The 24,167-nt window shown below is 38.1% G+C and overlaps 1 protein-coding gene across 2 annotated transcripts in view; it reads right to left on the reverse strand.

The window, feature by feature from the left end:
- The window catches only part of MYOM1 (myomesin 1), a 163,299-nt gene that overhangs the window by 60,843 nt on the left and 78,289 nt on the right, over positions 1-24,167 (reverse strand). For both annotated transcript variants that reach the window (XM_036122338.2, XM_078060562.1), the window contains 7 exons: positions 18,142-18,283; positions 15,223-15,422; positions 13,369-13,425; positions 8,322-8,446; positions 3,666-3,849; positions 3,036-3,210; positions 551-672 (listed from right to left, as the gene is read on the reverse strand). In XM_036122338.2, coding sequence (XP_035978231.2) covers positions 551-672; positions 3,036-3,210; positions 3,666-3,849; positions 8,322-8,446; positions 13,369-13,425; positions 15,223-15,422; positions 18,142-18,283 — 1,005 coding nt within the window. The remainder of the gene's footprint in view (positions 1-550; positions 673-3,035; positions 3,211-3,665; positions 3,850-8,321; positions 8,447-13,368; positions 13,426-15,222; positions 15,423-18,141; positions 18,284-24,167) is intronic.

Here is a 24,167-nt window from a genome sequence, read left to right on the forward strand (position 1 = left end):
AGGCACATCATATACATACACACAATTACTTTGTTACCGGTTTTATTCTATTGGTTACTTTGAGAGCAGAGATGTAGCATATGATTAAGCAACCACATGTGTCTCGCACAAAATTTAGAGTTTATAAAAAGCATGTTAATGTGTTGTTAGTGAAAACAAGCCAGGCTTTGTCACAGGTGAAATGGCTTTTAGGTACAAAATATCTGTGTTATGGGTGATATACCACTTCAAGGAACCGGATGGCCCTCCACATTCCCAGGATGAGCACGAAGTTAGAATGGAGTTTCACACAGTGGGAAATATCTGAGGAAACTCGGACTCATGAAGATGACAAGGCTATGGATGCACAGAATCTGATAAATGATGAAGATCTGTAAAATGACGGCTATGGAAGGTTAGCTGTCACCTGGAGTCAGAGAAAATGATCATCTGAGGATGGAATCATCAAGCAATACTAGAAGCTTTAGACAATTTCTGGAGAGGATGGTATCTTCCTTTGTAACTTATAAAAATCCATTTTTAACTGCCAAGTTATGCATAAGGAACTTACCAATAGCAGCTTTTACTTCAATCACTTCTGAATCCTGGGAATATTCACTAAGTCCAGCTGCATTCACTGCTCTGACCCGGAAGATATAACTCTGACCAGTCGCCAATCCATGGCAAGTAAATCTAAAAGGAAAGGAAGTTTTAGAAGTTTTTCCTAGGGGGAAAATTAGACAAGAATGGGTTTTAGCTTAACTGAATGATCTGGCTTTATAAAAACAATTCGTTTTCTAAAAGGAAGAAGAAGATGTACAGAGATCAGGTAATGTATGTGCTTTAGACAAGAAGGCAGCTAATTAAGGCAATTTTCTAAACTCACTCACATCAAACAATGCAGAGTCCTGGCTTTCCCCTGAATAAGTACCTTAACTATTCCGAGCCTCTGGTGTGCGCATCAGTAAAATGGGGATAATAATGCCTCCATAATAATTTTTGTGTAAAGATTGGCCATAAAGTATTTAAAGTACCTATTTCAGGGCCTGGCATATAAGAGGCATTTAATAAATAATAGGTGGTATTAACACAGTTAACGGCTATTTCAGGTATATACTTATGGCTGTAAGGCATTGGCTGCTCCTTGTTACAGAGGTCTAGTTACTGCTTCCCTGCATGCCAGGGAAGGTATAATTACTTGAGAAATTACACTAGAATCTGAAAATAGGATGAAATATGGATTACCATTTAGATGTAAGGACCCAGTAATGAGGTGTGAATCCATGGGCAGTTTCACGCATAAAACAACCTCACTCCTTAATAGCTATTATGGCTATAAATAGCTGTTTCATGAATCACTGTAACATTTTAATCCATTCTGAAGACTATAACCAGAGGAAATAACAGGTCTGCTAATGACTCTATTACCATTAGTAATGTTGGAATATTTAACGAAGGCAGTCATAAATTAGGCCAATCCTTCAGATCAACTCAGTTTGGCAAATATTTATTGAGCACTTCAGTGTTCCAGACACTGAGCTAGGTATTGTGGACACAAAGACAAATAAAAAAAATGGTGCCTGTCCCTGAGCAGCTCTTATCTGTTTGTGGAAAGGCAGACCCGGCCTAACCCTCTATAAATATTTCTAAATAGTCCCAGGAAAAGGCTGGGAACTTAACAATAAAAGTGAAATGAACAAATGGGCTAAATGAATCTCTTGCTTTCTCCCATTCATTGATTTGCCTCTAATCTCTCCTGTTCTGCAAAAGAAACAATTCATCCTATGGGGGTCCTTGGACTTTGATGTGGCCATGCCAGAAACTGTCTAACAAGCCTGTTTGACAATTTTGGGAGGGGGGGGGGGGTTGGAATTCTCCAGATTGGTCATAAATCAAAGGAGACTCAGAGTTTGGTTGCAGGTCAGAATTCAACATCAACCTGCAAAGTTGGTTGATAAAATATTTGAAAGCAAGAAAAAAATAACCCTTTCCATATTAGAAACAGATATAAAGAAGTGGCAAAGTATTCTGAATGTCCCTTTGTTGGTGTTATTTATGTCTCCTTAGCACTGAGTTTAACCATGTTCAGAATTTGTAAAATGTTGATGCTTTTTTCCTATTCACTTAAAATGCCTAGGGGAGCCTAGGTGGCTCAATTGGTTAAGCGTCCAACTCTTGATTTCAGCTCAGGTCATGATCTTTGTGAGATTGAGCCCGCTTAAGATTCTCTCTCTCCCTCTCCCCCTGCCCTTCCACCACACCCTTCTCTAAAAAAATTAATTAAATAAATAAATGTTAGCTAGAATCTATTGGATCCTTGAAATCTGGTATCACACTGAATATTAAAGACCAGAACAGAGGGGTAAAAAGGACAAACAGCATGAAGGAAAATAATCAGAAAAATACTATAAAATGAATTCATCAGAGCTGGCATTAATGTGTTTCTAAGTGTTTAAGATCACCAGTAAACCTTTTTTTCCAAATATATGGCAGTAGATTATGTTCAATTTTAAATTCATTTGGATATTTAAAGTATAATGTTTTTTTAAAGAAAAAAAACCAAACTCCCTCCATTGGATGTTTGTGCTGCTATATGGGTCCATGGTCGCATTTTCTTTTTGTGTGGTTGGGGGGGAGGATCATAATTTTATTATAAATTAAAAAGTAATTTTTTTAAAAGATTTTATTTATTTTTATTTATTTATTTGACAGAGAGAGAGACAGCTAGAGAGGGAACACAAGCAGGGGGAGTGGGAGAGGGAGAAGCAGGCTCCCGGCTGAGCAGGGAGCCCGATGCGGGGCTCGATCCCAGGACCCTGGGATCATGACCTGAGCCGAAGGCAGACGCTTAACGACTGAGCCACCCAGGCGCCCCTTAAAAAGTAATTTTTTAATTTTTAATTTTTTTATTATGTTCAGTTAGCCAACATATAGTACATCATTAGTTTTTGATGTAGTGCTCAACGATTCATTTGCTGTGCATTTCCTCTTCATAGCCTAGTGTTCTGGAGTCAGAAGGCTCCCCACAGCAGCCCCCGCCCCAACATTGTGGTTACCGTGGACCCTTCACAGGGTTGTTGTTGCAGGGCTCCCACTTGCCAGAGCCAACAACACTCGACTCTATGTAGTACCCGACCAGCTCTTTAGCATCTTTGGATTCCTCCCATGAAACTATCACTGACGTGTCTGTATTTCTGCTCGGGATGATTTTGCCTGGGGGCTTGGGGATATCTGACAAAGGAGGAAAATGATGATCAAACTCAGGGTGGTTTTAAAAAATGCATTCTTATCACATATGAACAAACACACACATATATAAATTTTATATAAGTAATCATGTCGAACATACAGTCACTTTATTTAAATTTGTTAAAGCGGAAAATTAAAAAATACGTATGTTAGTTTGGGGGCATAACGATACACTAAATACTCCAGAAAAAAAATACATTAGCAATACTGTTGAAACTCCTGGAGAAGTTTACTTTTCATAATTTCATAACTCATAATAATGAATTTTTAAAATGTATCAGTCAGGTATAGTTGTCAATTACATTTATAATGTGAAAGAAGGATGCCACCACTTTTACTTCTGGATAGATACATTCTAATGAGATTCTTGCTTTGGAATTTTTTCTTGAATTGAAGTAAAATCAGTTTACAGTTGTTCAACCAAACTCTTTACTCACCAAGTTTGTCCCCTACCACGGTCACTTCGGTTGCCTCTGAGGGCTCACCAACTCCTGCTGAGTTAGAACAGCGGACGCGGAAACGGTAGGATTTCCCTTCAGCCAGGTCGAACAGAGCAAAGCGGGGAGACTTCACGGGGAGCTCTGTGTTCACCCGCTGCCAGTTTTCTGTTCCTGCGTCACACTGCAGCCCAAACAGAGAGACCCATTCACAGTAGGGCAAGAATAGATGGGGACTCTGAGCCAGGCAACTAGCAGTCTTATTTATCAGTCAGCAACTACTTACCTGTTTTGAGTTGAACTGGAGAAGAGATTTGGAGGAAATTGGGGATGAAGCATCTATAGTCCAGAGGATTATCAAAATCAAATATGGCTTCAGATTGTTTGACAAATATGCTACTTTAATACTTCACTAACTTATTAACTAAAGATCATCGATCTACTTATAAAAGACTTTATTTTGAAGGCAGTTTGGGGTCAGATACTTTTCTAAATCTTAGGGTAGGTAAGTAGATTTACTATGCTATATAAAATACTTAAATTTTCATTGTTATAAACTGTGTTATTTTAATTGAGTGTTATTTAATGACTCATAATCTCATTCAGGTCTGTACTCAAATACCACTTCCTCAAAAAGGCCTTCTTGATCACCCCCTCCCTATTTTATCAAAGAATCTAAAAGAGTTCTTCGCTCCTTTCTCATCACTTTCTATCCTTTACCCTGCTTTATTTTTTTCAAAACCCTTAATTGTATTTGAAATTAAGTTATTTATTTGTCATCTCCTCCATTGGAAAGTAAATTTCAATGAAATGAGTTCAGGGAGTTGTCTTGTTCACTGCTATACCCCAGAGCCTAGAATTGTATCTGGCACATAGTAGATAATCAACAATTGTTTTTTTTCTGAATGAATGAATTGTTTTGAATTCTGAATGAATGAAGGAAGGAAGTTAATGAAAGTTAAAGAGGTTCTTTTTTTCTTCCCCATATTTTATTTTATTTTAAAGATTTTATTTATTTATTTGACACAGAGAGAGAAAGCACAAGTAGGCAGAGAGGCAGGCAGAGAGAGAGGGAGAAGCAGGCTCTCCACTGAGAGGGAGCCGGATGTGGGGCTCGATCCCAGGACCCAGGGATCATGACCTGAGCCGAAGGCAGCCGCTTAACCGACTGAGCCACCCAGGCGCCCCTCTTCCCCATATTTTAGAATAAATGATGGGGAAAACTAAATTTAAAGCAATTCTGTTCTTAGAACTAAAATGATGTAGAATTACTCTGATATCCTTGAAAGGATGTGGTGTCGATTTGCACTTTGTAGAGAATATAGTGAGAAAACTATGATTAGTCTTCAGTAATCCTTTATCCCGCCTATTTGAACTCTCAATTCTGCCCCAAGGTCAGTAGAAGTGATCTTGCTTCGGAACTTCTGAACATTTTCAAGAGACTTTTCTAGAAATCCAAACCTTGTGATACAGTGACCAGCTGTCAAGGATGATACGCTGTTGGGACTATAAGAATACTGATATATCGCTTGGCGTAATCTTCATTGACTTGAAATGGAAGGCAATGTGGTATGGTGCAAAGGACCCAGAGGCATTCATTGCGGTCCTAGCTTTGTTAATAACAAGATATGTGACCTTGGGAAAGTCATGTGAGTATTCTTTGGTCTCAGTGTCATCATTTGTAAAAAAAAAGCAAATGTGACAAGGTAACCTCTAAAGTCCTTTGTAGAATCTTTCATGATTGTGTCATTGTGTGTGGGAGGGTGGAGAGGATAAATTCCCCCTAAACAGTCAATCTGCTGCTAACTGAGGGATAAAATTCTCCCAGATCTTTAATCCTTTAGTTTATGGCTTTGATTCATTTTGACATATTCTCCACTGGGGAACATATAACAATTACCATTTGTTCTTTCATAATAAAAATAATAGCTGCCTTTCACTATGCTAAGAGCTTTATGCCATTGTAACTCTTTAATCCTCTCAACTATGCTCTGAACTGTAAGTATTGTGGGGGTAGCACTGTGTGATTATCCAAGTTTTCCAGAGAAGGCAGGCTTGGGAAGGTTGAAATGCAATGATGTGTACTAGTTGGATACAGTATATGAAAACTGAGCCAGACTGCCCAGGTTCAAATCCTAGACTAACTGTGCAAATTCTATGCCCCATCGATGCCTTCTATTAAATGTCAACAATTTCAGGGCTCACAGACACGGTGTAACTGGGAGTAAGCAGTAGCCATGACAGGCAAGTTTGTGCTTTATGTGTGTGCAATTTCTGGTAACAAGTTCTGTAAAGAAGTGCAAGCTCAAGGGTTACTGAAGAAGCAGCATTCCCACAGGCATGAACATTCTGGGGATGAAAACGCGCTGCAGGACAAGAGCATGTGAAACACTGCCCTTTAGAAAGGTCAACATGTTAGAAGAGGCTCATCAGAAATAACCTGAGATTCAGCTGAGTAGAACAGTTTGACGTCTGGAGAGTTCTTCTGTAAATGTGCCCTAGTCTCTGGGCATGTTCTGCTCCCCCAATATGTCAACATCCTGGGCCTTTTGTATATGTCATCGGTGCCTACAGAGGCCTCTCTACTCAGAGTGCACTCATACATGTTCCCTCTGTTCCATACTAATAGGTTTGCTGGTGGAAGAACACTTAAATTTTTAATCACAGACTCATATGCATTTAGGTCTAGGGAAGTGATAGATTTTCCTGGAGAAATTAGAGTTTATGTGACCAGAGAAAATGTTCAACAGAAGCCAAAGTTAACTCATCTGAAGAAAATGCCTCAGTGGTAGGTTGTTACTATGTCACTACTGTAGGAAAGATGGTAATTATTGTCACAGAGCTTATTCAGAACTCTTTTCCTGTGGAGCATTTCAAAAAGATTCAGTGAAGGGTATGAATTAAGCACACCAGGAAATAAACATTTTCCACTCTAGTCTTGCCCCCTATTAAAAAAAAATAGAAAAAAAAATTTAAAATCAGAAATGTTACTCAAGTTATATTTAATTTGAGGCTAACATCTAGAAAATACACAAATTAATACCAATAAAAACTTCTAATATTATTTTGGTAAAATCAGACTCTTTTGAAAGATGCCCATATTGTGTGTTAAAGAGACAATCCATTTATTGTTACCAATTTGCTAGGGATAAGAAGTGAGGCATGCTCCTTAAAGACAGGAGCTAAATGTCTTTATCAAGGAAATAAATTAATAAATTTATTAATTAAGATAGGAAAGCCACAGATCCTAGCAGTTTTAGTGCTAGTATAATTTTCTCTGATGATCTAACTATAAGTTAGATATAACTTATATAGAAATAACTAAAAGGCCATAAAGATAGTTGCCTTTGGTTTTATGTTGTCACCTAATTTGCAGATGTTTGCATCTTTGTACACACCTATATATCTATGATATCTATTCTCTTGTAATAATTGTCAGGGAAGGTGACCTAATAGGTGTTCTGAAATTGAATGATCAGAATAGCATTAAGGATGACAGAGAAAAGCTCTCAGGAAAACTAACCAAGCTACATAATATTTTTGCCAAATAAAGACCTTTTCTATAATTTTGCTATGAAAGTAAAATGTAAATGATAACTTATCGTGTTATCACAAAATTTTATAAAAACAAAATACACAAAAGAGTACAGCCAATTGTTTCATTCACTGTTCTTAAAAAAAAAGGTGCATTAAAAATAAATAAATAAATAAAATGGTGCATGGCTGCCAATAAAAATGTAAACATTCTTACAGATAACATAAAATAAACTTACTTTTGTTTCATTTTTTTCAATTACATCTTAATCAAAACTTTAACAAATGGATTTTGAACCTCATTTTAAGCAAATTCTCTTTAAATGTCCTTTTCCTGTAGCAAGTATGCCTTACCTAGCAGGTGTCCCTCCTACATGTCTGCACTTGCAACTGGGCACTTCCCCCAAATAACATCCTTTCCAGGTCTTGGCTCCTCTCCATTTTCTGGGTAGAAATACTTACTACAACCACCTTCAAATATAGGTATGTGATGGAGTCACATATCATTCTCATCATCCCACCCATTTTAGGCCTTCATTATATGCTGCCCTCTCTAACATAATTACAATAAAATTGTAAGATATTTGAGGGCAAGAACTAGCCAGTATCTCATGCTGTTTGTAATTCCTGACCCTACCCTACTATCTACACTTGAGTAGTACTAGCCGAGTGTGCGGCAGCATGTAAGGACTTTCTCTCTTTAACTCTCTGGCTATTTGACAGGATTCTGAAAGTACTGTAACTTTTATTCCTCTAGCTCATCTACCCTCATCAATGTTCATTTCTGACTGCAGGAGACAAGTTGTAGAGAGATGAAAAGCCATTACTAGACTAGAAAACAGTGCCATAGGAACAATCTAGTTTCAGGAACATTTCTCTGCTTAAAAGGGTTTTAATTTGGGGTCTTTGGACCTCTTAGAAGTCTATGGGTGAGCTCCAGGGATCCATAAACCCCCTGAACTTTCAGGCAAAGTTCTGTGTGATATACATATTTTGGTGAGGAGTGTTTATAGTTTATAAGGGTTTAAAGAGGTCAGGACACAATGGAAATGTAATCTCTATTTCTTTAAAGAAATCTTTAAGAAGAGGCCTGAGGTAATAATGTCGATCCCAGAGTCTTACCTTTTCCACAAAGTACAGAATGCCCTCATGGCCACGCTGGCCAGGAGGCTTCCAACTTAGCACCACATAGCTCCGGGTAGCCTCTATGACTGAGAGGTCTGTGGGGGGCCCAGGAATAATACCCTCTGAAAAACAACAAGGAAAAGTGAAAAGCACACGCTCTGGGAAGCCCAGCATATGCCAAGAGTCATAGATGTTTCTCTCCCACTGGAGCAAGAGTTAATTACTGCTCCACAGTATAAAGAAGTACCTCATCTCTGAACTTCTTCCTAAAACATTCATTCATTCATTCAAAGCCACAATTTTACTTTCTTTGCTTGGCAATTTTGATTTTCTTACTGGTCCTAAAAAACAGTAATGATGTAAGTTATACTTTCTGTTTATCCTTTTTTTTTTTTTTTTTTTTTTTTTTTCTTAAGATTTTATTTATTTATTTGAGAGAGAGAGAATGAGGGACAGAGAGCATGAGAGGGAGGAGGGTCAGAGGGAGAAGCAGACTCCCTGCCGAGCAAGGAGCCCGATGCGGGACTCGATCCCGGGACTCCAGGATCATGACCTGAGCCGAAGGCAGTCGCTTAACCAACTGAGCCACCCAGGCGCCCTTTCTGTTTATCCTATATCAGCTTTTTATAGAATATCTTTTCAAGGATGTTTGGATAGCAAACAAACTTGGAATATAAAGACAGTATATTCTCTAGGGCAGAAAGTTGATTTGTTTTCTCACCAGGATAGTAAAGATAATGTCCTTCTTCAGAGAAAGCTTGGGTAGATTTGCTGGCAGCCCCCTTTACAAGTACAAGTCAGATGTAACACATATCTACTGTGTGTACAGCATCCATCTGTGCTGCTCCCTACCGCACTGTGGAACTTGGCAGGGGGACAATGCAAAGGAAAGTAATGAGAACATGAAGTTCATGCTGTCTAATTGTGCTGTGAGTAATAGAGTCCTTTGTCTTCCCCTAGGAATCTCTTATCTTTTGCCAGCATCTATGAAACTGTGGTATGAAACGTATTAGTTTGTAAGCAGGGTAAAATTTTAGACCCTCCACAGTTCCTGACATCAGCCTGACCCTTCCACATCAAATAACTAAAATACCAAGCAAAATACGTGAAACAACTGTTTACAGACATTGGATATTAGCTGGCTTAGGACAATGATTCCTGATAGAAGAGAAACAAATTAGGTGAGCTCTACCGTTGTCCTGGCTTATTGTCTGGAGAGAATTTCAAGACAGCAGCTCAGGAAGAAAAACCCAGGTAGAGCCTGGCAGTCTCCCCAGGTGGAGGAGAAGAAGCTGGAATTCCAGGAAGGACAAGGTATCTACAGATAGAGTCACAAGGATGAATACTGGAGGAAAGGGCTGCATGGAGAGGGAGGCTTCAGAGATTTTCAGAGGGTCCCTCTGGAGTGCTCACCTGAGTATTGATCAGCACATCAATGTGAGGAAACCACCTGAGGCGGGGGGAAAACCCACACAAGAGAATTGGAGAGAACAATCCTCAAACCCTCATAGGGCCTGAGAGAGTCCATATTCCCACCAGTCAAAGTGGAAATCTCCTAATTCACAGGCATCTGGTAGAGTACTACTCAGAAGGCTATTTCCTCTGTAGCACGGCCACATTATCCCTAGACTAGTCTGTTCCGATTTCACTTAACAAAAGCAAGCCTTGAAAGATCAAATCATTTCCCCAGAACAAAGCTCAAGAGCATTTATAAAAATACAAAAATATCCAGCACCAAACAATGTAAATTCAAAATGTCTGGCATCTCATGAAAGGTTATTAAGTATGCAAAGAAGCAAGAAAATACAGCCCTTTCTGAGGAGAAAAATCAATCAACAAAAACAAAACCAAAAATGTCACAGATTATAGAATTAGCCAACAAGGATATAAAAACAGTTATTGTAAAAATATTCCATATGTTCAAGAAGGTAAAGATTAAACATGTTAAATAAAGACATGGAAAATATAAAAATAATACAAATTGTTCTCGACTTCTACAGATGGAAATTACAAAGTCTGAAATGAAAACAAAACAAAACAAAACCCACACACTGACTGGAATTCACAGCAAGTTAGACACTGAAGAAGACAAGGATAGTAAAATTATGACACAGTGGCAGAAAGTGTCTGAAATGAAACACAGAAAGCAAAAAGACTGAAAGGGAAAATGAACACAGCATCAGTGATCTGTGGTTTCAAGTGGCATGTAATTGGAGTTCCTGAAGTACAGCAGAGAGAAGGGGATACAGAAAAAAAATGTTTAAAGAAACAATGGTGAAGAATTTTCCAAAGCTGATGAAAATTGTAAACTCACAGATCCAAGGAACTTGTACACCCCAAGCTCAAGACACATGAAGGAAACAACACAAATGCATATCACAAACAAATTTCTCAATCCAATGATAAAAAGAACCTGTTAAAAGCAGGTAGAGAGAAAAAGATACATACTGAGGGACAAAAATAAGAATAACAATAGTCATTCTTATAGTGCAGATATGCGCTACAGTGGATCATCCTTTCTAAAGTACTGAAAGAAAAACTGTCAATCTGGAATTCTATAACCAGTGAAGATCTATTTCAAAAATGAAGATGAAATACAGACTGTCTTAGACATACAAAAAATAAAATAACTCATAATCAGCAGGACTGCACTGCAAGAAATATTAAAGGAAATGCTTCAGGTACTAAGAAAATGATATCAGATGGAAATCCAGATCTACACAAAGAAATGAAGAACAACAGAAATGATAAAAATGTGAGAGAATATTGAAAAGTTTTTTCTTCCTTTTAAATTTCTTTGGAAGATAAGTGACTATTTGAACTAAAACAATAACATTGTATTGTGCAATTTGTAATATATACACAAATAAAATCCATGAAATAACAGCACCAAGGCCTGAAAGGGGAAATGGAATAACACTGTTTTAAGTTCTTACATTATACATGAAGTAGTATAATCTTATTTGAAGGAGGTTGTGAGAAGATGTATATTAAAATTCTAAACTACTATAATGCAAAACAAAGAATTATAGGTGATAAGATAAAATAGCTAAAATGGAATAATAAAAAAATACTCAATCCAAAAGAAAGTAGAAAAAAAGGAGAAGGGAAACAAACAGGTAGACTGGTAGAAAACAAATAGCAAGATGGTAGATTTAAATCCAACCATATCAATAATCACACAAAATGTAAATTGTTCAAACACTCCAATAAAAAGGCAAAGATTACCCAACTGGATGAAAAATCAAGACCTAACTATATGCTGCCTACAAGAAATACAATTTAAATATAAAGACACATGTAGGTCAAAAGTAAAAGGATGGAAAGCATATACCATGCTAACACTAATTTAAAAAAAACCTGGAATGATTATATTAGTATCAGACAAAGTAGATTTCTGAGCAAAAAACATTACCATGGATAAAGAGTGTCGCTTTATAATAACAAAGTGGTCAATTCATAAGAAGATATAACAATTAAAATGTTTATGCATGTAATAACGAAGCCTCAAACAATATGAAGCAAAACATGGTAGAACTACAAGAAGAAAAAAAATAAATCTACCGTTTGGTCAGAGATTTCAACACTACTCTATCAATTGATAGAACAAGAAGATAAGGATATAAAACACTCAGTTGAAGTCCCAGTAGGGTTTTTATAGAAATTAATAAGCTAATCTTAAAATTTATGTGGAAATGCAAAGGCAGAACAGCCAAAATGGCTTTGGGGGGAAAATAGAGGACTAATATTACCTAATTTCAAAACTATGAAGCTTTTTAAAAATTTTATTTATTTATTTATTTATTTATTTATTTTAGACTCTGAAGCTTTAAAACAACAACAACCTAAAGCTACAGTAATCAAGATAGTGTTGTTGGTATAGAGAAAATAAAATTGATCAATAGAGATTCCAGAAATAGATCCACAAATATACAACCAATTGATTTTGGCAATGGTGCCAAGGCAATTCAATGGAAAAAGGATAACTTTTGAACTGTTTACTGAAATAATTGGATAGCCGTATGCAAAATGATCATGATAACAATAAAACTTAGACCCTTACTTCACACAATATAGAAAAATTTAATTTAAAATGGAGCATATAGATTGAAATCTAAGAGCTAATGCTACAACATTTCTAGGAAAAATATCTAAGTAAACTTGATTTGGCAAAGATTCAAATTTGAGGCAAAAATGACAATATACACATAAAAAGATGTCCAACCATATTAGGGAAATGCAAATTAAAACCACTATGCTCCCACTATGAAATACCATTACTGGTGACAATGTGGAGCAACTGGAACTCATATACTACTGATGGGAATATAAAATGGTACAAACATCTTGGAAACAGTTGGCAGTTTCTTTAAAAATTAAACTTACACCAAAAAAAAAAAAAATTAAACATACACCTACCACATGACCTATCTGTCCAACTCCTAGGTATTTCTCCAAGAGAAATGAAAAGCATATGTCCATACAAACAGTTAACAAGGATGTTCATAGAGGCTTTTGACAGTAAATGAATAAAAAATTGAAATGAACTGATACATATATCAACATGAATAAATCTCAAAATAATTATGCTGAGTGAAGAAAACCAGAGAAAAATGAGTATGATACCATTTATCTAAGAGTGTGGAAAATGCAAACTAGAGTGACAGAAAGCAGATCAGTGAAGGCCTGGAGATGGGCAGAGGTAGGAGAAAGAAATTACAAAGGGGCATGAGGAAATTTTAGGGGTGGTGGATATGTTCATTATTTTGATCATGGTGACAGTTTCACAGGTGTATATACATGGAGAATTTGTCAAATTGTACATTTTACAGGTATCAGTTTACTCGATGTCAATTGTACCTCAATAAACCTTCTTTTTAAAAACAGTGATTCTCTAAAAATATAAGCTTCTTTATGATCTCCAAATATTTCAGAATGTTCTTTCCGAAACATCTTAAATAATATACACTGTACCCTCCGTAATAAAGGCTAAACCACATGGCAAAACACTGGCAACAGTATCTGGGGAAAACTGAGCTTTTACCTGTAGGTTCCTCTTCAGTGACAATGATCTGCCCAGTCCAGGGTGCTGAAGGGCGGCCTGAACAAAGATAAATGTAAAAATCACAAAACTCATAAATGCGGTTTCAATTGCACTCATAAACTGGCCATAATAGTCACAAATTGGCTTGATACTAGTTTACTTACATATTTTCCTAATGAATCTTACTGAGCATATATATGGTGTTGTGTCTTCAAGGGACCCACAATCTTACAGAGCACAGAGCCCACCTAGTTGGAGTCAATATTTCTGGAATTACACTTTCACAAGCAAGGTAAATAACCTATGTTCATTTACTGTTCAATACAGATCTCTGGAAACATGTAAGTTCTCTCATCTCTTCTTAAGAGATAGCATGTATTTGGTGGAAATGTTTCTGGGACAATTACAAGTCCAGTAGTTATTTATCTGCATTAATGAAGCCAAAAGAGGAGGGGGGGAGGCTAATCCTACAGTACAGTTCAATGAAAGCAATTTCTTTCCATTGTATTTTGAAAAGTGTTATCTACAAAGGAAACCAGTTTAGATCTGGAGTAAGGAAAATGGGTGACATGGGCAGGAAAAGAGGAAAATCATTTAAATTCATTTCATTCATTCATCCATTGAAGAGGAAATTCATTTCTGTGTTCCCACAAGTAACAGAAAGAGAGAATGGTTCAACTCCTGCTTTATCAACAGATTTTCACCATAGCTTGGACAAAACCAGAAAGAGGATATGAAAGATAACCTATTTTCAACTCAAATCTTACTTTCACTGGAATTTATAAAAGAGGAGTAAATGAAAATATGAACTGGAATTAGGAAAGAGGTAGGGAAGTCAGATAGTAGGCGAAAAATAATCAGAGGGCAATCAAGGAGCTTGATTAGAAAAAGTCTCCAGAGAAGAGGCATTTTACTTAGCTTTTTATGATGCCATACATGTACCTAAGTAAAGAATAACACTGCAAATACGACATAGACCAGTAGTCCTCAACTAGGATGATTTTGCCCCTCAGGGACATTTGGTAATGTCGGAAACAATTTTGATTGTCACAACGGGAGGAGGGGCAATCCTGGAATCTAGTGGGTACAGGCCAGGAATGCTGCTTAGCATCCTACAATGCACAGGACAGCCCCCTATGACAAATAATTACCTGGCCTAAAATGTCTTAATAGGGTCAAGTTTGAAAAATCTGGTATAGTCTGAAGTGTTAATTTCCAACAATCTTTTAATGTCATTTTATGATCCCTATTACTGAGGATGCATATGGGTTCCCACGAAACAAATGCAGGGCATAATTCATGTATCATGGTTTTGACATTGAGACTTGGAGTTTAAATACATGAAAAGATTATTTTTGATTGTCTAATATGGTAACTCAAGTATAGAGACATAAGGTTGTAAGTGTATTTTTTCTTTGATATAAAGAAACTCACTGTGTTGAGTATTAATGCTCTAAGGGGCAAATTCTAGGTTAAGAAATTTACCTTATAATTTTAAGAATTAAAAGAAAAGTATATTTGGAATGTGCTAATAAAATGAATAAAAATGCTTCCCAGGCTTTTATCATATTTCATTTCAAACAGAATGCCCAGAACTCAGTTTAACAAGGGAAAGTTTTCTGAATCAAATAAAAATAAGACAAAATATAAAGCCCTTAGTGAAGACGTAAGTCTAAAAACAAATTGGTTTTGGTTTTGTTTTTTTTTTTCCCTAGGATTTTCTGATAAAGGATTTCCTATTCTCTTCTCCCTCTAGTGGAAGGGGGAAGAATAACCTTGCAATGAGATCTAGTGTAGTTACTAAAAAAAAAAAAAGAAAAAGGTTCAAGATCCTGAAAATTGAAAGATGCTTACTTTTAAGTCTAGCTTTCTCAGCTGGATCCAGAGCAGCCACAGGCTCAGAAACTCTAGATGGTAGACCTATTCCATTTTTATTCACAGCTCGAACTCGGAATATGTAAGAACGACCTTCTATCAATCCAGTAACTGGAAAACGAGCAAACTTCACAGGTGTATCATTGCATTGAGACCAGCTATCTGTGCCCACCTCACACCTGAAGGAAAGAGAATGATCAGAAAGAATATTAAAACAAGTATGACTAAATTAATAGCTCCAAAGCTGCAAACCCACCCAATTGCTTCAGATCTCCCTATAACCTACCCAGCTCAAGTGTGGTTCAATAGTTACTTAACTGCACGCACTTAGTTCCACTCAATTGCAGTGTGTATTCTTTAATAATAAAAATGCCTCAGATCCTTCCTAAACATACATACTTCCTTTAAACTCCCTAAAAGCAAGCAGCTGAGGGGCTTTGTGTGCTAAGCAGAAGAACTTTGGGGGAAAAACAGACACAGCAATAGGTAGGTATGTACAATCTATACACTGGAGAGACTGAGGGGGAGATCCCCCAAACATCTTCCTGGCTGACATCTTCAATTCTACCACTGGTGACTTCTTTGTCTTCTTTATGCATTTTCTTTTAAAAATAAAACTACTGTTTGAGAAAGTTAATACCTTAAATATACCTATTTATACTGTAGTTTGGAAAGAGTGTGCTTTTTTTTCTTAAGTAATCTCTACACCCAATGTGGGGCTCAAACTCACAACCCTGAGATCGAGAGCTGCATGCTCTAGGATTGAGCCAGCCAGTCACCCCTGGAAAGAGCCCGCTTGATGATCATTACATTCTGTGTGGGTAGAAGGGTGAGGAGAGTATTGTAACATATGTGTTTCTGAACAGATGAGATTGGTGAGATGCAGGGAAACCTCAGGCCTGGCAGGGAGAGATTACGTGCTTGAACCTCTGATTTCTAACTAGGTGCTTTTACAGCAGTCGGTGTCTGGGATGGAGTGGTCACATCCTGGGAGACAAAGATGGCAGTTCATATTATGCTATTGGCCTGATCGACAGGGGTTAATGGCTCTCAGCGTGTGATTAAATTACACAGCATTAGGATTAAGTAACTCATCAGTTTTCATGAGCAGAGCACCGAACTTTTAGTTTATGTCACTTTGCCAACATGGCTCCATGTCTAAAATGTCTAATTCCCAAATAATTTGCATGGGGGAGGGGGTTCCAATGGCAGTGCAAACATAGTCAGGGCAAGAGGTTTCTCTGCTTCCTCAGCCTCACCCTTCCATTCTTTGATATAGATAATAGCATTTCCTCAACCTTATGTAAAGTGCTATGAAATATGGCTTTAATCCCTGCCTGCCACCCTTAAATCTCGTCTTTGTAGAAATTCTGGAGCTGCTATGGGTAGGGTTTGGGAGGGAGCCGAGAGGCCTAGGACATTTCTTCAAACTGCCTCTGTCTCCAGAGATTCTTCCTCTCTCCCTATGCAGATGTTGTCACGGTGACCCAGTGCTACAACAGTGTGCTTCCCAACGCTCATGTGGGCAGAAAGCAAGGTGGAAAGCAGCTGCTCTGGAGATGTCTACAGCATGTTGGAGCAGAAAGAACACAAATATATATAAACACCATCCCAAGGGTCCTGGGATCGAGTCCCACGTCGGGCTCCCTGCTCAGTGGGGAGCCTGCCAGGCTGATATTTGAATTCTAGTTCTGCTACTTACTACCTGTGTGAATTTAGGCAACTTAGTGTTTTCTCACTAGCATGTGGCTTTGGGCCAGCAACTGTTTCCTACTTGTAATAAGTATCTAACTTTCAAATGGCGGTTATGGTAAATGGTTAATATATGTGATGTATTTAGAACAGTGCCGTGCACATAGGCAATGTTTAATAAATATTAGCCGCAATATGGTTATTTTTATTATGACTAAGCAAAATGTACTTCTGATTGTCCCTGGTCTTAACACTGATTAAGTTTGCAAATCCCTTGGAAATCTGCCAAAGACAATAAAGCAGTCTGTAAGGATGAAAAAGAATCTACCAAAAACTTCACAGTTCATCATTACTAAATGACAAAGTAATGTGGAAGTATTTAGTATATGGTTAAATAGTATATGACTTATTATAAATATTTCTCTGGATGGTATTGAGCCCAATGGGCATATATTTACTTATTACCATAAATATTTGGTTTAATACACCTTGGTACAAACCTGTTGTACCACAGTGGCACAGATTATATGTCCTTAGTGGTTTCCACAATTAGATTCTATTACTAAAAAATGGAAAGAGAATTGGAGCAACTATTTGAATAGAAACTAAGTCAGATAATAATGTATTTAGGTTGATAATCTAAATTTGTTGTCTGTATTGTCCAAACTCACTGGATAATTAATGTGTAAGACCCAGTTACTATAAATATCAGAGGTTCTAAGTTTTGGAGAATGTAAATTGCAAAAACTTGTAGAAAGAACATAATTTAATACTATTGATATTTGTTATTTCTTTGTTTAACTTGAAACCACATCCTGTGAAATAAATAAGATTTTGTTAGTATTCCTAAAGTATTAGTCTTTAAGTATTTAATATTTTAAAATTACTGACTTACTAGGGAGGTGGACATTAAATATATTGGACCCTCTATAAGGTCTACAAATTCATAGCATTCTTGCCAAATTAGTGACTTCCATTGGTAGTCAAGTTCAAAAATTATCTCTGGAATTTAGGTCAATAGATAGGGGTGTGTGTGTGTGAGAGAGAGAGAGAGAGAGAGAAAGAGACAGACAGACATAGAGAGAGAGAAAGAGAAAGAGGGAGAGGAGACCAGAAAAGAAATATTTCACGTAGAAATGGTGGGAGAAATCAAGCATGCCTCTCTATGGCCAAATCACTTGAACTGAAACTAGACTAAGTACTAACTTATCAATAAAATATCCCAGAATAGGACTCCCTCCATCCACAGCTGGCTGTTTCCAAGAGACAATGATATAATCTTTGTTGGCATCCAAGCACACCACATCCAAGGCAGAGGCTGGAGCTCCTTCAATCTCTGCATCAGCGTCTGTGGAGATAAAGAAGGATCCCTTTAAGCCTCTCAGACAAGAGCCATCAGAGTCTGGCAGTCTCGGACTTAGTGCACACATTTCTTACCACACGCATAGTGGCTGCATCTTTGGCCCAAACAGAGCGAGTTCCGATCTTAGAATTTGTTGACCAACATGAAAATCTGTGCTTTTCATCATCAGTACAAAGAACATTATGTTAGAAAGGGCTATAAAAAGGACTCATGACCTTTGCCTCATGGCCTTCGCCTGCCCAAAATGTCCTAAAGGAAAATAAATATGGGGTGCCTGGGTGGCTCAGTCGGTTAAGCATCTGCCTTCGGCCCAGGTCACCATCCCAAGGGTCCTGGGATCGAGTCCCATGTCGGGCTCCCTGCTCAGTGGGGAGCCTGCTTCTCCCTCTCCCTCTGCTGCTCCCCCTGCTTGTGCTCTCTCTCTCTCTCTGTCAAATATAAACAAAATCTTCTAAAAAAATAAAAAATAAAGGAAAATAAATATGGAGATGTCAGGAATCGCTATCAGAAAAGTCTAAGGGAAGCTGAGCCAGAAAGTCTGTTCTTAAGATATCTAGTGTGCAGTGTTACTCAGAAATATGAATTACTCAGAAGGGGAACACACAGCCCCCTCTGTCACCTTGTGGATGCATCACAAGAGAATACAAACCACGAAGCTTCGCCCATCCCTCTGCTGGGCACTCCCACTTTGGAAGAGAAAGGAAAACATTCACTTTAATCAAATGTTTGTTCCCAGACTGAGGACACTTGCGAAAGGAACTCTGATGCAATATTCACATCTGAGCATAGTTTATCCAAGTTTAGTAGAAGTCCAGGATTATACAAGAAGGAGAGGGTGGTTATTGTTTATGAAATGAGATCCTCTGACAGTGCGTCTCCTCAGCAGTGTCTTCAGGCACAGCTAAATTAGTGAACCAGGGGTGTTTTCAGGAGGAGAGCAAGGAGAAGGAAAATAATCAGTCAATAGCCTTTTAAGTGGGAGGCAGGGTTCCTGAAGGTGGGGTGCACAGTGCCAATTCCTCCTGACCTCTGGTCCACCTCTTCACAACTGGAGGTAACCGGACAGGAGGCTGAGACGTGTCGGAGCCACTCAACTCAAGGAAAACACTTCTGTTGACTGAATAAACACTTTTCTTTTACAACGAGCTATACTTCTGTAACTCTTACGAATTACTAAACCATTTGATAATAAGGCAGAAATATTTCTGCACTTCTGAATTTGATAGGTTTGCATTGCCTGTGAGGAGCTCAAGTCACTTTGGTTTTGAACATTCTGGTTTTTGCCCCAAAAACCTGCAGGAAAGTGTTTTAGGCAACTTCTCTGGCATAAGTCCTGTACCAGAACATAACTAAATCATGGCCCCTAAAAGCAAGCATTTTGGTGGGGAGAAACTTCTTTGCTTTCAGGTTTTGAGAGCACTGGATTGGGGGGCGAGCCTGCCGACGGTGAAGTTAGAGCAGAGCTAGAAAGGGGTCGAGATGCTGAGGTTAACAGGCCTAAGTGGCAGAAGAGGGATGCTGGAAAGCCACTCAGTTGGATGGGGACAGGTGGCAACCTTCACCCATGTCCTTTTGCTAACTGCCCATGATGTAACAACCAGGAATCCCCGGTTTAGCTTGCTGAATATCCACTGTATATAACAGAGCCCCTGGCAGACAGTAGGCATCCAGGGAGCCATTTTTCAGCATATTTATAACATGGCCTGCACCGTGCCATTCTTCGGGTGGGCTTAACAGTCTTTCTAAAAACAGGTTCTGTGTAGGAGCTGCTGGAAGCCAAATCCAAATACTGTGTTATGTTGCGACACATCTGTGCTCGCGGCTCTCAGCAGCTGCTCCAGGCTGCTTGACCATAGCGCCCACTCGGTCCGTGGCAACCCTCTTCCTAGCCTGTGCCCTCCTTTCTCCCAACCCTCCAAAATGCCAAAGTTTTTGTACGTTTGATTAATTAGGGGAAAGATTAGCCTGCTACTCTTTATATCTTGACTTCTGACACAAGCTAATTATAACTTTTTGTCAAAATGTAAGTAACTATTATCTTTAGTATAAAAGCAGTGCTTGCTTGTAAAATATACGATAATCAAAAAATATATGTTAAAATCCCCTTTAATTCCATAATTCAGAGATAACTACTACTAACATATTGTCCTAGATGTTTCTAGATTTTTTTCTATATTTACGAACTCAAAAATGATGGTTTTTGAAATAAAAATGGGACTGGACTATGCAGTTTCATGTTAATATGTTTCCATATCAATAAATACAGATACACATCATTTGTTTTCATTGCTGTGTGTTATTCTGTTGTTTACATGGGGCATTTATTATACTTTATTTTATAATTCCCATGGATGGATATCTAGATTTCTTCTAGTTTTTCCCAATACAAACATTTTTCTCACCTTTGCCCACTTAAGTTCCTAGAACTAGAATTGTTGGAAATGTGCACTATTGATACATAGTAGCAAAACATCCTGAGAAATGCTGAAACAATTAACACTCATCAGCAGTGAACAGGTGTGCTATTCCCTCCATCCCTCTATCCCAGTGGATTTTAAAAATCCTTTAAATCTTTGCAATATGATAGATTAAAATGTTATATCATTTCAATTTTCGTTTCTTTGATTACTAGTGGAATTTTTTCATATATTTATTTGTCATTTGTAATTGTTTTTTCAAGACATTTCTATCCTGTCCTTTGCCACTTTATCATCTCTTTCCCTCTATGCGGTGGAGAGGATAGGGGAGGGAAGAATATATAAAATATAGAATTCTAGAAGAATATGTAATAAAATAATAACACTGGAATAGCCTTTCTTCTTCTTTCTTTCCTTTTTTGTTTTTTGCTTATTTATATGATCTTTTTTTTTCACAAAGAACACACACTACCTATGTAATTAAATCCTGGCCAAATATGTGCAGCTCTGGAATGTGTTTCTGCAGACATATGGTGCTTTATACACTGATCGTTCTGGTTCAGAAGCTATTTTCTAAGCAGCAAAAATACCAGCACTCTAAAAATGCACTGAAATGGCCTATGCAGTTCAATATATACAGAGTTTTATAAAACACATGAAGTGTCATTTAAAACATGCTGGTAATTTCTTGGGGTGCCTGGCTGGCTGAGGTGTTGGAGCATGTGACTCTTGATCTGGGGATTGCAAGTTCGAGCCCCATGTTGGGTGTAGAGATTACTTAAAAATAAAATCTTTACCAAAAAACCAACATGTTGGCAATTTCTTAAAAAGTTAAACATAAATTTAACATATGACCCAGCAATTCCACTTGTAGGTCTCTATCCAAGAGAAATAAAAACATACCCATGAATATGGACACAAATGTTCATGGCAGCAGTATTTATCATAGCCAAAGAGTGGAAACAATCCAACTGTCCCAACTGGTGAATGGATGGACAAAATGAGGTATTTCCATACATTGCCATACTACTTAGCAATAAAAAGGAACAAACTGCTAATATGTGTTAAAACATAAATGAGCCTCAAAACATATGTTTTAATGAAAGAAGATAGATGTAAAAGTCCAAATACTATATGCAGAAATGTCCAGATAAGGCCAACAGAGAGAATGTAGGTTAGTGGTTGTCTATGGGCTGGTCTGGGGATGACAGTGGGGAATGGGCAAAGAAATCCCTTTGGGGTGATGGAAATGTTCTTAACCTGGATGGTAGGTGATGGCTGCACACTCTGTAAATATTCTGAAAGCACTGTCCACTCAACATAGGTGAATCTTGCAGTTTATCAAGTACACCTCAACAAAGGCTTTTTAAAAAAAAAGAATCTAAAACACATCATTTAAAATAAACTTATAAGTGAAAAATTTTCTAAAAGTTCTTAAGTTCACAAAGCAATTACTGAAATTTATCTTCCCAATTTTGTCTTTCCCATTTATCTTCTCAATTCTCTCACACCAACATCTGATAAATTTTAGAATCTTTCCATTTCCTTCTTTTGTGGATTTGAAAACTAAGTATAAATTTCAAATTTCAATGCCTTCTCCCTTTCTATAGTCAGTAATGTGAAGCCTGGCCTAAATCTGGCAGAGAGCCACAATTCTGGATACAGGCACTGAGAAATGTTACTGAGAAAACCCTAGACTATGTCAGAGTTCCCAGACAAAGTCCATGAAAGAGTTGCGAAGGTCTCAGTAACTAAGGTTTTTTTCTTGAGTCGCCAGAGACACTGTCTGGTTTAGGTAAGACAACTGAGAGCAGAGGCAAAGACTTTGCTTTTTCAGTCCTTATCTAGCCAGGTTTATCCAGGTGGTTTGTCTACACAAACTTACTTGCTGAGGAGTTTCAGTGTGTCCGTCTTCACAGTGATTTATCCGGAGGCTAGTATCTCTCTTCCCTCAGCGATAGCTAACTTTTCCCACCAGGCTTTTGTGTAGGAGAAAGTCTGACACATTTTCAGATGATGTAGATATTCATGTATTTTTATCAGTTGTTGTTCCAGGACAGAATTCCACAATCATTATTTTTCACTGCGGGTGTATGTAGGCTGTTAACCATTCCCAGGATCCATTTTTTTTTGTTTCCTTTTAGTACTAGAAGCCCCAGCTTCAGCAGGCAACATGGCCACCCGACTGGCCACATGATGCCCTAGCTTCCCTCACTGTGAGATGTGTGTGTGTGGCTAAGTGTTCACCATGAAGAAGTGATGTGTGCAACTCTGCATCTCTCCCTGCACGTCCTTTCTCTCCTCTTCCCATAGGCTGGGATGGGAACATGGCATGGCACCATTGGGACAATGGAATAACAATGTAGATGGAACCTGGGACTCTGAACCACACCCCTATTTCTGAATTGATAGACATGGGAGAGAAATAGGCTTTTTTGTTTCATCAGCTTAGCTTATACCCTAATTAAAATCCTGGGTTAGGCATCAGAAGATCTGTATCCTAGGTCCACTTCTGCTTTTAACTAACTGTGAGGCTTTGGTAAATCACTTTATTTTTCTGAACCTCAGCTTCTGCATCTTAAAATTAAAGGATGGGACTAGAATGGGAATCCTAACCTTTTCGTACCATAGACTCCTTTGGCAGACTGACAAAGAAAGTCTAGAGGCCCCTTCTTGGAATAATGCTTCCAAATGCATAAAATAAAATACATGAGATTGCCAAAGAAACTAAATATATTGAAATATAATTCGAATCATAGACCCTTTGGGAGTCTGTGGATCCCAGTTAAGGACACCTGACCTCTAAAGTTCCATTTTGATCAAAATTTCCTACGAGTTTATGATTCTATTTAGTGCATGAGACATTTAAAAAAATTAGTAAGTCTCCTATATTGTTTATATTTTAGTTGTCTATATACTATGATGTTTTGACACCTTAAAAACCTTTCTGCCTGGGGAGACACTGCCCCTCCCAGGGCTAGCCAATTCTCAGAGGTAGCAAGGGCTCAGCCAGGAGCATGCCTTTGATATGCAAACTGACCAATCCAGAGCCATGCCTCCTCTATCTGGCTTGTGCACCCCAGGAGGCCATATTCCCTTGCCTTAATCATCCCAGGGCCAGGTAGCAGGCCACTAGGGACCACGCCTGTAGTTTAGAGTGTACCAAAATGATTCAAACTAGCCAGTCCTAAACTGTTAATCCTGCCTTGCCTTTCCCACAGAAACTCCAATAAAAGCCATGGCCTAAGCTCTCCCCTCCCTCTTGCTCCTTCTGCCTCCTGACCAACCCAACCTATGCTCATGTTTCCCAGGTGGCCCTATGTGGTGTGCTAAAACCTGTGAGTGTAATAAACGTTATTTTCCTGAGCCTCTCCTGTGTCTCCTCTTGTGGCCACACCTGACTAGCATCACAGAAGAGAACACAGAACACTGACCCTGAAGCCTGTGTCAAT

This window comes from Halichoerus grypus, chromosome 13 (genome assembly GCF_964656455.1).
Source record: "Halichoerus grypus chromosome 13, mHalGry1.hap1.1, whole genome shotgun sequence".
NCBI lineage: Eukaryota > Metazoa > Chordata > Mammalia > Carnivora > Phocidae > Halichoerus > Halichoerus grypus.